The sequence below is a fragment of the Chlamydotis macqueenii genome, chromosome 1 (assembly GCF_036417535.1).
Source record: "Chlamydotis macqueenii isolate bChlMac1 chromosome 1, bChlMac1.mat, whole genome shotgun sequence".
NCBI lineage: Eukaryota > Metazoa > Chordata > Aves > Otidiformes > Otididae > Chlamydotis > Chlamydotis macqueenii.
In genome coordinates, this window is record NC_141556.1 from 13,791,538 (window position 1) to 13,807,751 (window position 16,214).

The 16,214-nt window shown below is 36.4% G+C and overlaps 1 protein-coding gene across 1 annotated transcript in view; it reads right to left on the bottom strand.

Annotated features, from left to right (window-relative positions):
- FBXL13 (F-box and leucine rich repeat protein 13) overlaps positions 1-13,387 on the bottom strand; it is a 71,350-nt gene extending 57,963 nt beyond the window's left edge. The window contains 5 exon segments of the mRNA XM_086739909.1: positions 5,629-5,790; positions 6,052-6,125; positions 6,882-6,981; positions 11,738-11,798; positions 13,269-13,387. Coding sequence (XP_086596035.1) covers positions 5,629-5,790; positions 6,052-6,125; positions 6,882-6,981; positions 11,738-11,798; positions 13,269-13,387 — 516 coding nt within the window.
- Positions 13,388-16,214: the final 2,827 nt, after the last annotated feature.

The following is a 16,214-nucleotide window of genomic DNA, read 5'->3' on the forward strand; positions in this document are numbered from 1 at the left end:
ATTATTAATATATTTAATGGTGCTTTACCGATAAACAGAATAATTTAGTCATTTCTTCTGCGGCATCTTTTAAAAACTTTATAGCAAATACAACAGCACCTGACTCATCCCTGCTCCTAGGAATATTTTAAGCATTATCTTAATTGTTAAAGGTTAATCCTGATAAGATGGAACACAGACAAAAATCCCATTTGGCCAGTAATATTTGTTAAATGGGACATTTTCTAGAAACTTAAAAGTGCTGAAAGAAAAAAAAATCTGTCATAAGTAGTAGCCTGCATTAAATGAAGTACTCCTCCTCCACTCAAATTCTGGAGGATTATTTCAGTACAGAATGGAATTACTGGGAATGATTGAAAAGGACAGACAATGGAACCACAGCAGAACATCTGTTATTGGCAGCACAGACAATGGAGAAAAGCTGAGTAGGAAAAAATGAATTTATAGACCATGTTAGGCTAATTTCTGCAAAGAGTCAGTGTTAAGAAAAAAAACAAACTAGCTTGAGGTAGGCTAAAGTCTGGGTAGAAAAGTCAATCCAGGAAAGGAATATAAGATAAAAGCTGGGTGAGAGGTCTCTGTTCTCTGTGGTCAGCAGAAGTTTACCAGTTGGAAAAGCAGTGGAACAAGACTGAGGACCACAAGCAGTGGCCTAATTGTTGTAAATAACAATTTCAAAGGCCCTGGGGATTCCTAAACACAACACAAAATGTCCCTCTTAGGACCAAGTCTAAAACCTGAGGGTTGCAGTGATAAATAGGACAATTGTTCAGTAGAAGCCAGAGTTAAGGAGGGTGCGTGTAATCATTCAGCTTCTCAAACAGTGCCACCTGAAAGCGGTGCATCTGCTGAAGGTTCAAGGGGGATGATGTGCTGAACATGCTGCCTATATCTAACAGCACAAGATGTGTTGTGACAGCTAGTAAGTATGAAATCTGTAAGTGAGGGACATATCAACAAGGACACTGTAGAGGAACATGGTTCAACAACTATCCTGCAAATAAAGGTTTCAGTATGAACTTGGGAAATCAGTGCTATTTCAGAAAATCCATGAAAGAAACACTTGTGCAATAACACCAAAATGAAATTCAATACTTAAGAGTGCATCTGCCTAGACCTCTGAGAATCAACAAGTGACAAAACTTCTAGCAGTCAAGAGAAGAACAGACTGAAGTTTTGAATGCTGAAATTGTCCTTGCTACTATTTTCTTTAAATGGGCTCTGGAGCTTTCAAGGAGTTGCTACAAGTTCTATTCTTTTAACTACAGTGCACTGTAATTTTATTCCTTACTGTTTAAAGTTATTGCATATTTAAGTTTTTGCAACAACACTAGAGAATTGTTATAAAATAGATATAAGAGTATTCAAATGGCAGTTTAGTTTCCTATAATTAAAAAAAAAAAAAAAAAAGGAGTGGGGGGAAGCTCTCCTTGAAAAACTAACTGCAACCCATTAGGGTTTTCTGCATGTTGGCATTTTCAGACACTCATATACATGTATTTCAGAATAGACAGTAACTGCAATTTTAAACAATATAAGAGCATAAGAATGGAAACACTAGATTGGGACAAGGGTAGTACTGGCTGCTATGTTCTCTTGACAGCTTCTAGCAGCAAATTCCTTGAGAAAAGACTGTATGGACAGAAAAAGTATGTAGGAACTATGAAGATGGTACAGAAGGAGGCAGACCAGGGAAAAAGACAAAAATACATTTGAAAAACATACATATGGGGGAAACTACTAACAGTTGATAAAAACTTCAGCATTATGGAGTTAATTGCTATTTCTCCGAGCTTCTCCAAAATGTATTGTAAACTAAAGTACATCCTTCATGAAATACCACAGCCACAAGCCACAATTTAACGCTGACATGTCTTTGTTTCTGTGCTATTTAATCAAAAAAGTCCCGCACACACTTCCACATCTAAACAAAAATCATGGGCCTTCCTCTTCCTTTATATGTTTTTAAGTCCTTCCTTTCAGTAATTTCTCTCTTCATTCTCCTTCTTTCTCTGTCCATATCCAGGAAATAATTACATCATAGTGCACTGTCTTCCTGATATGCAGCGTTTCAACTAGGAGTGCTATCTTAAGGGATAAACTACAGTGCTCTACAGAATTAGCACCCCCGTCTCTGCACAGCACACACGAAACACAGAAAAGATTATTTTGCACCACGTTTTGCCATGAGAGGGTGCAGGAAAAATGGATAGGTCTGTCGATACTGTGACTGCTACTGGGGACAAAACACTTCAGAAGCTCCTGAGGAAATTTTAGCTCCTGGACTACGAGTATGAATGGCAACTTTTAAATGCAGTTGCCAGTCACACATGGAAGTGAAATGATTCTCTAAGATCACTGAGTGGGTGGAGTAATACCACAAACAGCTGAGCTGTAATCCACACGTTTTACATATTCATTTTTCTTTGGCACAATAACACATTCATTTGCCAAAGACAGTCTGAGCTGGAATCATATAACACCAATATGTAGATATTAAACAATGACTACTATGTCATGCATACATCACATACCAAAGTTGCAGTACATGACAACAATTTTTAAAAATTGCAGCCAATTAATTTACAGAAAAACTATTAACATGATTAGCCAGCTGAACAGACCAAAATCCCAGTTAATATCATTGCTGTTTTACCACTAACAATAAAAACATGTTGCCAAAATCTGTGTAATCTTGGATTTATTTGGAAAGATGAGGTCAGAACTATAGCTCGAGGAAGTTGGAATGGAAAGGTTCATCACATCTGTAGCCCATAACTGAACAGACAGTTCAACACAGTTTGTTAGCTCAAGAAATGTCAAAGGAAGAGAATTTCAATATGATTTTCAATCCCTAAAAAAAGATAGAGAAATAGTTTTGCAGCAATTTAAAACCATCCACAAGAGCTTCAAAGGAATGGCATGAGTAGGCTGTATGATCAATATCAATGAGTTTTAACAGAAGAAATATGTTATTAATCTAAATAGCAATAGTAGACTGATATAAATGTTTTTCATTCTTAAAAAGAACTACTGGTTATCTTCAAAGTTAGAAGAAACAGCTTTATAAATCAATGTTTTCTAATAGCCCCCGTGGACCATCATACTTGATTCATCACAGTAAGTTTAAAATGAATAGCACTGAATAGATGTAAATGGACATAACCTTTGATTTTGAGCTTACAGAAAATAAAAATTATCAACAAAAATGCAAAATACACAGTTTGTAGATATACAAATTGAATTTAGTGTCTTTGATACATAAGGTGCATGGAAATGGATGGCAATCAGCATACTGATATAACCAACATGCTGATACTTCTAAGTTAAATTATTTAATTAGATACAAATCAGTTAAATAATGTGAAAGAAAAGCCAGTGTGTATATAAAATTTAAGTCTATTGCAACTGGTCTTTACATGTTTTTAGCTTTAAACATAATGAACTTTACTATGGTTTTAGTTTTGTACTCAAAGACATAAGGAAAACAAAATCATAAAAGGATTTAACATTTCTAAGTACTGCCCTCACAATGGAGGCAACGTGGCTGCGTATGATTTATTTTGGCTTGCTTGCTTTACTAGCTGCCAAATTTTATTACAATATCAAATTAAATTACTTCACTAAACAACTTACATGCTGATATCATTGAGAACATTGTTATATCCTGTGATTTTAAAGCCAAGATCATGATCAAATACACTTTTTATTCTTGGCCAATTGTTCTTTTCCGTCACCCCTCTAGAGAGCAAACTGTTCTCACTCATAATTACAGTCACTTTCTTAAACAAAAGAAAACACACTGAAATTGTTATAGGCTGCATCAACAATTTCAATCATGTATTACCTAATTATATATTAAATGCATTATAGCCTTAAAACATCAAAATACACTTTTTATTTGGAAAATAAAAACATTTTCCTTTTCTTTTTTATGCATTTGCATTCAATTAAAATGTAGAAAAGAGTCAATCAGTAACATTCTCCTGCTTAAGAGATACTGAAGTAAAGCTGTGCCAGGAATAAAAAACATTTATTGGGATCTTGCCTAGTTGTAGCAGAAGAGTTTTTTCTCATTAAAACACTATCAAGATATTTTAACACTCTTCATGACAAAATATGAACAACACTTAGGATGCAGGCAATTCCTAACAAATCAAGTACACTTTCACAGCTAGCGCTGAACCTCTAACATAAAGGCTTATTCCTCTAACAAAAGGCTTTTCTTTTTCCTGTCTACTTCTCTGCTTAGCAGAGCATAAACTGCGTTGAGAAAAAGAATAGTGTCCTGAAACTCTTGCAAAATGCTGTCACAAAGGGAATTAACTTCTGATTACATGGTCACATGTACTTCCACATATATTATCAGGAAGGACTAAGATGCTTTTCTACATCCAGAGGGACTCTGTTTTGGCAGTGGAATCAAGCATCTATTATTTGTGCTAAAGCTTGAACATCACATTAATATCTTGGGCCATGCTTGGATTTTTTTTTTTGTCTGTGAGCCTCTTGTTGGAGGCCAGTAACTAGTGGTAGACCCTAGGGGTCAATACTGGGCCCGGTTCTGTTTAACATCTTCATTAATGATCGAGATGATAAGATAGAGCGTATCCTCAGCAAGTTTGCAGATGACACCAAACTGGGAGCAGTGGTTGATACACCAGAGAGTTGTGCTGCCATCCAGAGGGAACTGGATAGGCTGGAGAAATGGGCTTGCAGGAACCCCGTGAAGTTCAACAAGGGGAAGTGCAAAGTCCTGCACCTGCAGAGGAACAACCTCAGCCATCAGAACATGCTGGGGGCAGCCCAGCTGGAAGGCAGCTTGGCAGAAAAAGACCTAGAAGTCCTGGTGGACACCAGGTTGAACATGAGCCAGCAATATGCCCGTGCCACAAAGGTGGTGGATGGTATCCTGGGCTGCATTAGAAGGAGTGTTGCCAGAGGTCAAGGGAGGTGATCTTTCCCCTCTACTCAGCACTAGTGAGGCCACACCTGGAGTACCATGTCCAGTTCTGGGCTCCACAGTACAAGACAGACAAGGACATATTGGAGAGTCCAAAAACAGGGCAAAAAGATGATTAAGGGACTGGAGCATATTTCCTACAAAGAAAGGCTGAGAGCTGCAACTGTTCAGCTGGAGAAGGCTCAGGGAGCTCCTACCAAGGTATATAAATACCTGAAGGGTGGACGCAAAGAAGATGGAGCCAGGCTGCTTCAATGGTGCCCAGGTGACAGAGGAGACAAAAGGCAATGGGTACAAACTGACACACAGGAGGTGCTGTCTGAACATCAGGGAGCACTTTTTTACTATGAGGGTGACTGAGCACAGGTTGCCCAGGGAGGCTTTGGAGTCTCTGTCCTTGGCAGGTATTCAACAGCCATCTGGACATAGTCCTGGGCAGCCTGCTCTAGGAGGCCCTGCTTGAGTAGGGGGGTTGGAGCAGATGACCTCCAGAGGTCCCTGCCAACCTCAACCATTCTGTGAATGTGACAATTATCTCAGTAGAGTTGGATTCCGGCATTCTCACATATTTAAGTACATGTTTGCATTCCAATCTTATTTGCCATATTACAGCATTTCACACATAATATAAACCATTCTACGGCATTCTAGCAGTGTTCAGTCACATGGATATTGCTTGGCATGGAGACTGTAATAAAGGAAAGGGGCTGGATTTAATAGCAACCTTGAAGATTCAAACGTAATACATATGGATGCCACTTCTGCAAAATATTTACTACTATTTGGTCCTGAACTTTATCCTTCACTGATGAAAAATTGATCAAAAACTTTAAAAAATTTATATATAAATCAGTACTAAAAATAGATAGCACAGACAAAATATACATCATTCCATGCAGAATGCTTGGAAGTGGTTACAGTACTAGGAAGTCAGGACTTCAGAACTTTTTCCAGTTTTTCACCTTCTTACTAGGATTTTTTTTCTTCTCACATTAAAATGATCAGAAGTTTTAATACTAGTTTCATTAAGATAATTAATTCATCACGGTAACTTAAGACTACACCTAATAAAGGCTCCAGGCACCTACAAGCTGTGCACCACAGTGTATTTTAGGTGATGGTGCCCAGGGTAGATTTAAGAACTCATATCTGAGCAGAGACTCTACAAAAGACGCATGATAGCTAAGCACATCATAAGGTCAGTTTAGAGAAACTCACACAGAGGACAGGCAGCTGCCTAGAACCACACAGCAGGACATGTAAGCAATGCTGTTAAGCCCTCCAGAACTTCCCTTGCAGAGCAGGCCTTCTGCCTCCTCACACCAAGCTCCACAGGTGTGAGCTAGCATGGTCACACAATGTGCATTAAAAGGCAATTTGACTGAAACGTACGTGCTAGAAAATTGGAATGCTAAAGTGGAAGAAACAATGCGGTACCTTGGACACTGACATGTGCTGTGGAAACACGGTGACCATCTCAACAACTCTAAGAGTTCATGAGTATGGAAGTGAGCTGGTCTGCACCGCTTTTTCCAGGGATGACAAGAGTCTCTCTAGAGGAAACACAAGCAGTCTCAGAATATTTGCTACCGAGTTTATGTTCTCCTTCCACAGTAGTCATACAGTGCCTCTTCAGATTACCTAGGGAGCCTAAGAGACCTCACTTAACTGTCTAGATTTAGTGGGCTATAGCCAAGACTTAGTGGCCAATTCTCTCTCAGTTCCACTAATTTTATAATGATATACCACAGAAAACTTAATTTGAGTTGCTCCTATTTTTTTATTCATGTAGCTGAGTAGCATAAGTCATGTTCTGGAATAAAACTTTTATCCTAGATATTTAGCATTCTTAAAGTAAACTGCCTCCTTGCCTCACTTTTTAAAAAAATAAATAAAATATTGAAAGTTATTATCTTACTTATATCACTCCATAATGAGCCATTCTGAGTTAGTAGCATCCATGTTTGGCTAACTTCCGCACATCTTGCCAGATCAACTAAATTTACATAACGGAAAATCTATGTCAGAAAAACAGACATATTAAAAACTATTCAATAAGAAGCACTGCTGTATTAAATTGTACATATTAACTGATCCTAAACAATAAGAGCTATTTTCAAATTAAATACTTAGTTCTCAGGAATTTAAACATACCTTTTATAGCAGAATGTCAATAATTACTCTCATTAACAGCCTTAACAAAGAATATGAAAAGAAGACAGCTTTGCTTAAAAGCTCATAAATTCAAGCTATGATGGAGAATGACAGGGATGTTTCAAAACTTTTTCATGAACTATAAGCAGTATTATTTCACCTATATTAAAACACTACTTGTTAAAATATCTTTCTCCTAAATCTATTTAATACAATATAATTTGGACTAAAGCTTTGTAGATTAAATATAGTACTTTTACATTCAACTTTAAATTACCTATGAAGAGTTTGTGTGGTTTCTACCTCAGAGGTCTTTTTAATTTAACTCGTACAATTTGGTAAATATATCTCTAAATCTTTAATCTCAGAATATTAAAGTCAATGTGCTGTATTATGGTAGGGAAAAATATAAAAGCTATACTGATAGTTCATTTTATACAGTTAAATAACCTAAAATACACTGCTACCAATAAGTAACATTTTGAAAAATGAAATTATAACATTCCAAAAAGGTCTTGTCCTGGTAAATAATCTTAGATACAGCAATCTCAGGCCATAAAAGTAAGAGACTGAATGAAGATAACATTTTGTAAGCTTCGGCCATAGCTCCTCACCTGCCATTCTTATGACCAAATGTCAAACAGTAGTTCTGTCAACAGAATGCTGATGTTTCATCTTACAAGAAACGTAAAATCATAGAATCAAAGAACAGTTTGGGTTGGAAGGGACCTTTAAAGGTTATCTAGTCCAACCCCACTGCAAGGAGCATGGACATCTTAAACTAGATCACTTGGTAAAAAAAAATGAGTGAAAACACAGTAAAATTCAATGTCTTTGCTATAGAAGCAAATATGCATTGTATTACAACCATCTGAAAACATCAGATGCATTTAAGACTCAGAGACAAAGAGCAAATGCATAATTTTATATAAGACAGCTGGATTATTTACATCCTAAAAACTCCCATATCCATAATAATTTGCAGAACTGAATTACTACATCATATGCTGAAATATAAATATCTGATTTGTAATGCAACACTTAAAATACACAGTTCTAAGTATGAAAAAGAAACTAGCTGAAAGGAACACAGTTAATAAAATTCCACATCACTTCTCACTTTTATATAAGGAAAACTTTATGTTTACAAAGTACTTTCATAACTGAAAATGAACACAATGAATCAATGTTGCATCAATGGCAACAGTTTAAACCTGGTATGGTAACTGGCTGATAGCAAAAATACAAACAGAACTTTCTAATTTTATCCCATAACCTCTCACTGAACAGGAATTTTTGGTATAAATATACTCTTTCAAAGAGCTTAGCACTTAAGATATGTACCTTAATAGTAAGATGTCAGAATTAAAACATAGCAAAGATGCCACTGTGTTTTATAGAAGAGTATTTTCATATTTGTTTTATACAACTTTCCATATAATAACGCATACAATAAAACCTGGTTTTCATTATAGCAGTATATGAAGTGTGGTTCGAAATATGCTCCAGAAAAATGAATGCATACTCTGTACAGAGTTCACTCAAACTACACACGCATAAGAGAAATCTTGAGTCAAACAGAGGCTCTGAGACTCAAATGAGAGTTGTACTCAGAAGCAAGACACGTAATACACAGCCTTTGTAAAAGTAAAGGAAATAAATGCAAATTATGTTCCACTTCTGGTAATCAACATAGCTAAAAAGTGAAGAAACAGTGACTACCTGTGTATTTGGATTACCAAAGTGCAGACTTATCTTGGTTATACTGAAATATGCTTTATAATAAATAAGTCACTAAAAAACTGTTAGAATCAAAAAAGGATGTTCTAATTAAAAAAAAAGCTGTTTCACTAAAGGAAATATTCCTTCCTTAAAAGAAACTTTTATCTTGATTTATATCCTGTGAGTTCTACAGAAATGAACAGGATTGAAAAACATATCGGTTAGAATCCATTTTTGTCACAGAGATTAAGTTCAATTAAAATAAACAAGCAGAAATATCAAGAGTATTCTACCAAAATTTATAAAGATTTTCTGTTTCAACCTATAGAAACTACTAAAAGCTATAATTTCTTTAGCTAGAAAATGACAAATCAGATAGAAAAATCACTGACAATGCTCCTTTTACTGCTAGCATTTAATCGCATAGGTAACACATTCAAGAAATTTGCCTGCTCCTCAAAATATGCTGCTGTCCCACAAACTGTCTGTATTCACTTCACATAAATTACTTAAAACAATTTAAAAAAAAAAAACAGGTTTTATGGCTTTATGTTTTTATTCTGCAACCTTGGGAGCTTGCTATAGCCATACTCATTGGAAAGATATTTAGGTGGTTCAGAATGCAGTTCAGGACTCAAACAGATTTTTTAAACTACAGAGATGTGTAGGCCCCTTTCAATAGCAAATTCTGCACATCCCATTCCTTCGAAGACTTGCAGCCCGTGATAATTATGGTTGGATCCATCACAGGCTTCTCTAACCAAAAGTCTGTTGAATTTGAACGTGTGAATTACTTCCTTAACTTCAAAACTCAATCTAGTTTAAAACTCTAAGGAATTTTGACACAGGTCACAAAAAGTATTTGAATAAGTGGAACTACATGACTTGTCAGAATGAGAAAGAAAATATTGACTATATTATTATTCATTAATAGGGTTTAGTTTCATATTAGAAGAACAAAAGCAAAGCTTTTAACTTGACACTCTCTTGCTAGTAACCTTTCGAATTTTCAGTTCTGAAAAGTTCTATTGAAACATTTATTTCTTGTTAGGTCAAGACCACAGTAGCCAGCTTTAAAGCACAGCAGTCATTTTCTGTCAATAACTCAACATTAAGGTGCTGTGGTACCACTGACTTCTTTAGAAAACTGTAATTTACAAAGTAAATAGTTTCCAGCTGGCCCTGAGGACAGATCTTGTCCCAGCAGTAAATACAAACTGACATTTTTTTTTTTGCACAGGAGCAGAACAGAAAGCTGCAATAAATGATAACATACTAATAATGATATTTACTAAATACTGTGTGATTTTGAAATGATCCACTGCCAAATATCATCTACAGTGCCAGAAACAATAAAGTCTCCTTACGATAACCGAGACAAAGGAAGAGAGAAGGAGAGAAGGAGAGGGAAAGGGAGGGAGGGAGAAAGGAAGAAAAAGAAAGGAAGGAAACAATCAAGCAAGTGTGCTCTGCCTTTCTGCAGCAAATGGTTAGGCACCCAGCTAGTGGGAAACTGGTCTGTGCCAGTAAACAGAAAACTCTTATTTTGCACTTCCCATACTGAACAAAATAGTGACAGCTCAAGAAAAAGAGACCAGGTAACAGCCACACAGATTTGCACTTCTTGCCCTCTGGATCAAGGGAGCTGGCATTCTTTTAAAATACAAAACGGAAGCATTTCAGTAGGCTTCCTGCTTTTCTTTAACAATTTTTGTTCCCTCTGCACTTTACACAGAAATAAAGCCATTATTTTCTGGCTTGCCTCAAAGATCCACAGCTCTAGCTTCCAGCCCACATATGTAATAACTTGCATGACTGATCCCACATACACAAAAAATACTTGCAAAAATACTCTGAGCACAGCTGGCTCAGCCTGTTCTCTCTTGCGTGCCCTGAAGGACACCTGCTGGAAGGCACTCCCAGCCCCAGATGCTTTCCTGCACCCCTCCCCAAAGCCCTGCACTGCTGCTGCTGTCTTTTGTTAATCCCAGTCCTTAACCCCCCTACTCCAACATAACCCAAGAGAATCAGCTCCCATTCCTTGTGGCCCAACTTCTCTTGGGATAGCTCTCTAGGAAACATAGGAAACTGCTGCGCCTCCACGCGTCACAGCAATCACAGCATAACCCATGACAGCTCAGTTTGTCTCACCCCTGCACACAAAAAAAAAGGAGGAAGGAGGTGGCAAATCCTATCTAGCACACCAGCCTATCAACACAAAAAACCCTGTTCTTGCCTGGGCCACTGTCTTCATCTATAACCCAAACCTATGTCCTCACTATCTCAAAGTAATGTTATTCTGTTCATTCTGCTAAAGACATAAGTTGGTGGGTTGTGGGGTTTTTTTTGGGGGGTACACAGGTAGGACAGGGAGCAACAGACAAGAAAAATGAGGAGAGGACGGATTGGATGAAATTTTGGGTAGGCTTCTTTCTCTTCCTAAGGTGTATGAGGAGGCTCTCCAGAAAGATCTGCTCCTATCTCCCCCTTTGCTCTCTGTGTGGAAACTGCCAGCTTACAGCTCTGTGGTCAGTGCAGTCTTCAGAGCAGCGCCAGGGGTTTGAACCTCTTTGGTAAAGGCAGGAATTTAACTCACATCTCCCCACAGATGGTGAAGGGACCAACTTGTACAATACTACCTAAAAGGAAGGCACCAATATTTCCTTCTCCAATTACACCTTGAAGAAAAACAACAGCGCCTGCTATACCCTGTACGCTCTAAAACTGCCCATGGACTCTCAGGCTAGAAAGGCAGAGACCTGTTTCACTGACAGATCCCAATAAGCTTAGCCTTGAGACACTGCAGTTCAGTGAACGTCCTACGCCTGCAAAACCACGCAGATCCACTCTTGCTTCACCCATTTCCCCAGCGCTTGTTCCTTACCTCCTCCTCTGTACCCAAATAGCTGTGTATGCAGCCACACAATGAGCTGGATTAAGGAACTGATCCAACTGCCAACTGATTCAGTAAAAGAAGAAAACAGAAGAAAAATTTTCAGACAGATTTGTTCCCTGCTGTCGTTCATATAAAACACTGTAATGAACAGTGAGAGAACAGTGCTGGAGTAAGAAAGGGTAAATGGGAACAAGAGGAAGGCTGGGACAGCTTTCCTGCAATTATAACTGTGAGTTCAAGATCCTCGGCAAAACTTCAAGATCTGAGGAACATGAATATTGAAACCTTGAGCATTTGCACAGTTAAATGGAATTGAACAATAATTTTAAGGATGTCTATTTTAGATCTAGGTGACAAACTCCACCTAAGCCTATTTTACACTTTTAAATCCTTTAGTGAACTGGAGCATAGGTTCCTCCCAGAAATAATATTATGTTACATATGAAAAGCTTTTTATTTTCCTGTGCTGTAAAGAGGGTGAAATAACAGGACTCAGCCATAAGAAAACAGGACTGAAAAAAATTATATTTTAAAATTATTTACTACATACAAATAAGAACAGAAAACTACATTTGGTTCAGTTCAATAAACAGGCAGATATATATAGGAATATGTGAAAACATGTACAGAAACTCGTTTGCACATCTTGTCTTTAGGAATAAAAGGCTAGACAATATGTATACTGCTTAAGATACAGGATTTTTACCTTTTTTTTTATCTTTACATGTACGCTCAGTCACAAGAAAAGAACTGTAACTAAAAAGGTGTATTCCTGAATGGGCATATTGCTAGTTAAAGATCTTTTAAATTCATCAGCAGATTTGAAAATACTCAGAAAATGTTACTGTTATTTATTGTTTCCTGAAAATACAACAGACACTGATCACCCTCTAGTGAAAACCTCAACATCATCATTACTGCAATGGAGTTTTGACTAACATTTCCTAATTTATTTACCTTACCTTATTGTTGTTAATTTTATTACTTCTTGGGTTATTTCACTGCAGTGATATAATTAGTTTTGATTTCTTTTATGACATATAATTTCCTTAGCGCTGTCTTTGAATTTGGATTTCAGATACGCAAATGCTATTTAAATATAGACAAACAAAAATAATTCCTCTTCCTACAATGACATATTTATATATAGATCACAGAAATATGGCTTGAAATTTGTGTAGATTATGCAATTTTTTTTTTTTATTCTTTAGGTTATTATTTCCTATTCAAATCAGTAGAATTCTCACTTCCTCCTTCACTCTCTTCATAAATGCACATTAAAATATATCCTATGATGGGACCAAAGTCTAAACTGGCAAACTACCTTGCTTTTCAGCTCCAGACCTCAGAGTTGGAATTGCTCTAGAAACGGAAGACAGCCATGTTTTCTGTTAAGCCACAAAAGTAGCATTTGACAGTACCTTTGATTTATATAGGCTATAAAATTAAGTTTATATATAAACAGAAGAGAAAATTACATAATGTATTTTTACAGCTGCTCTGTAGCCTTAATCAAAAAATATGGCTACATACCGCAGAATAGCTGTCATTCCTTTTGATATGTTAATATCCGGATTCTGGTTTTCATGCGCATAGTCTTTAAGTATGTGAGATCTGATTCTTTGTGACAGCAACACATTAACTGTGAACATGACCTCAAAAAAGGGCAACCTATGAGGACAGCTTAAAATGTCACTATATGAGGAGCTCATAGTTTGGAAGTCAAAAAAACAAGGCTCATAGATTAAGATAAAACAAACAGATTTGTCGCAAGCTACAAAAAAAAAAGGAATGATACTGTCAATATTGTTTGTTACAGAACTAACAGAAAGATTACACCATTTCAGGGTTTTTAAATGAAGAAAGGATGCTACTATCAACTGCAGCTCTAATTCCTGAAAATTTGAATAATTATTTATTTATAGATATGACAAGTTGGATAGGTATGGATACCTGTAAGCTATAATATTATTTTTGAGATCCATACATACAAAAATATACACACACACACTCTTATGTAGCACTATCTTTTCTATATAATACTACTGTAGTTTACAATACTACCTTATAGGAAAGAGAACATTAGGAGGTGGCACTGTCGATCAAATTTTGGTCATTCTGCAACTCAGAGTAAATCGATCTCTTTCTCTGTTTTAGTGGTGTTTACACTTGTATGGGAAGAACACTCCCTTTCGAGTGCACTGCTTTTGAAAAAGATGTTTATACTAGAAATTCCTCCTTAACTTGTGTGAATGTCTTAATAGTCAGAAATATGAGCATCATGACTCCCGAATTCTTTAGGAGAGATAGTACTGCTGCTGCAAGGGGCCCATATCTGAATCGCTGGATTGCGGAAGTTCTGTGGTTACTGAATGAGCCAGCCCTAAGAAAATAGCACAGACTAAACCCCATTGATGGACCTAAGTCAAAATAAACCAGTCTCGTATCCACGAAGACTGTATGCACCACCAGTGGAATGCATACAGATAACATCCAGAAGAATTAAAGCATGCTGTATTTTTGATGAGTAAGGTCTGTAAACAATGTACATGATTTAGCTTATAGATTCAAGTTTCACATCAGTGGCATTATGCACATGCTTATAATTAAATATTTGCATTTAGGTTTTAGACTTTATTGGATAAAAACTGACTTTTGAGTCCACTATAGTCCGTGCTATTTAAAAGCAAAACATACAATGTTTTTCAGAAATACCACTTTAATGTTTTTGCAATGTTAAACTAATGGAAAAACATAATAGGACTAATTAAATCTTGTAAATAAGAAGATAAAATTTAAACATTTTAGCAGTAGCTCCAATGTATCCCCCAACGGCAATTATTTTCAGTAATTAACCTATAATTTAGTCAAACCAGCCTCTACAACTGAAGGTCCCACAAGCAGTAGTTACTAATTCTGTTCTTTTTCTAAAATACAACCACAAATCAATCTTCGTGCCTCTGGGTAGAACTACCTTCTCTTCTACAAATTAGCATATTAACAAGCTTTCAGTCTCTAAAGTTACATTTTGTAAGGATATAAAAACAGTGAACAAAACAACCTTTTAAACAAACAAATTAATTCAAACAAATTGAATAAAAAATGTTTGGAAAGAAATCTCTCCCTACCCACTGTGCCCTTGCAGTAGATTCCTCTTCTCTACTCTTACTTTCTGCCCTAGCAGTTTTTTTCTGTCTTAAGGAGCTGCATAACGTCCACACAATCTTCTCTATATGTTTAAGAAAATTAAACTGCTTTCTGTCGTACCTGAGGTTTGGTTTATGAGCTTCGATTCACTGCAAACAAACTCCTCTGCTTCTCTCGGGAGTTCCACTCTGTACCTGTCCCACAGATTTCCCGATTTCTTGCTCTCCCTTTTTGAGTTTCTCTCTTTCTCTTTCAGTCTCAGCTCGGAGAAGCTTCTGGATGCCAGGTTAGATCATGCAGAATATGACCAAGTTCCACTGAAGGAAAGAATAGCATTATCATCTTTCAAAGGATTCCACCTGACTCAAAGTGAACAATGTAAACAGGAACCTTCCTTTCCATCGCACAAACACATCCTTTTCAACAAAACATGACATATATCATTTATGAAATATACATACTAAAAATAAAAAAGAACTCCAGCTATCACAAACCTGTAACAAGCCATTTTCTGGTAAATGGGATGTTTTATGTCTGACAGTAAGATCATTTGATTCAAAACAGCCTTTCTGAGTTTTCTTTGCCAAATTCTGAAAAAAAAAAATGGTAAAGAGAAGCATAATTTTACCTTAATTGCAGGTTCAGAGTTTCAAACACATTTAAATATTCAACAAATGAAATTAAATTTACTAAACTTAACTAGTTATTTTCAAATCCCCATATGGTTACACATCTACAAACATTTGTAACTGCTATTACTGAGAATAATCATAGTTTTAGAATGCATCTCATGATTTTGCATCATAGCAATACAATATAGAAGTATAGGAGACCATCTGCATTTCCAAACTAAACCACTGCGTGCACACAATATGAAATAAACATACTATTAGCATCTGTGAAATTTTTCAGACAAGTCTTCAAAAGGTATCACTACTAAAATCTCTCTGATGATATATTGTATCCAACAATGTATACTGCATGAAAGATACATAAGTATTTTTCATATATGATCTCAACATGGGAGTAACATTGAATCTCCTATTCTTTTACTCTAGCTCTAGAAAGAGAAGAGCTTCAGGGGTTATAAAATTTGTTTTTGTTTGAATATTGCTACATGGAAAAGAGAAGAGAAAAGAAAGAGGAAATATTCAGGAAAGGAGAAACTACAAATAAAGAAAATGGAAGGAAGCAAACAGTGGGATGGAAAAGCCAGAAAGAAAAGAGTAAATGGAAACAATGAGCTTCAGATTGTAACTTCCCATTCTGAAAATTTATTTGCCCTTCAGTAGCAATGCAGGTTCTTCTGGCCCATTAAGTTTACACATATTA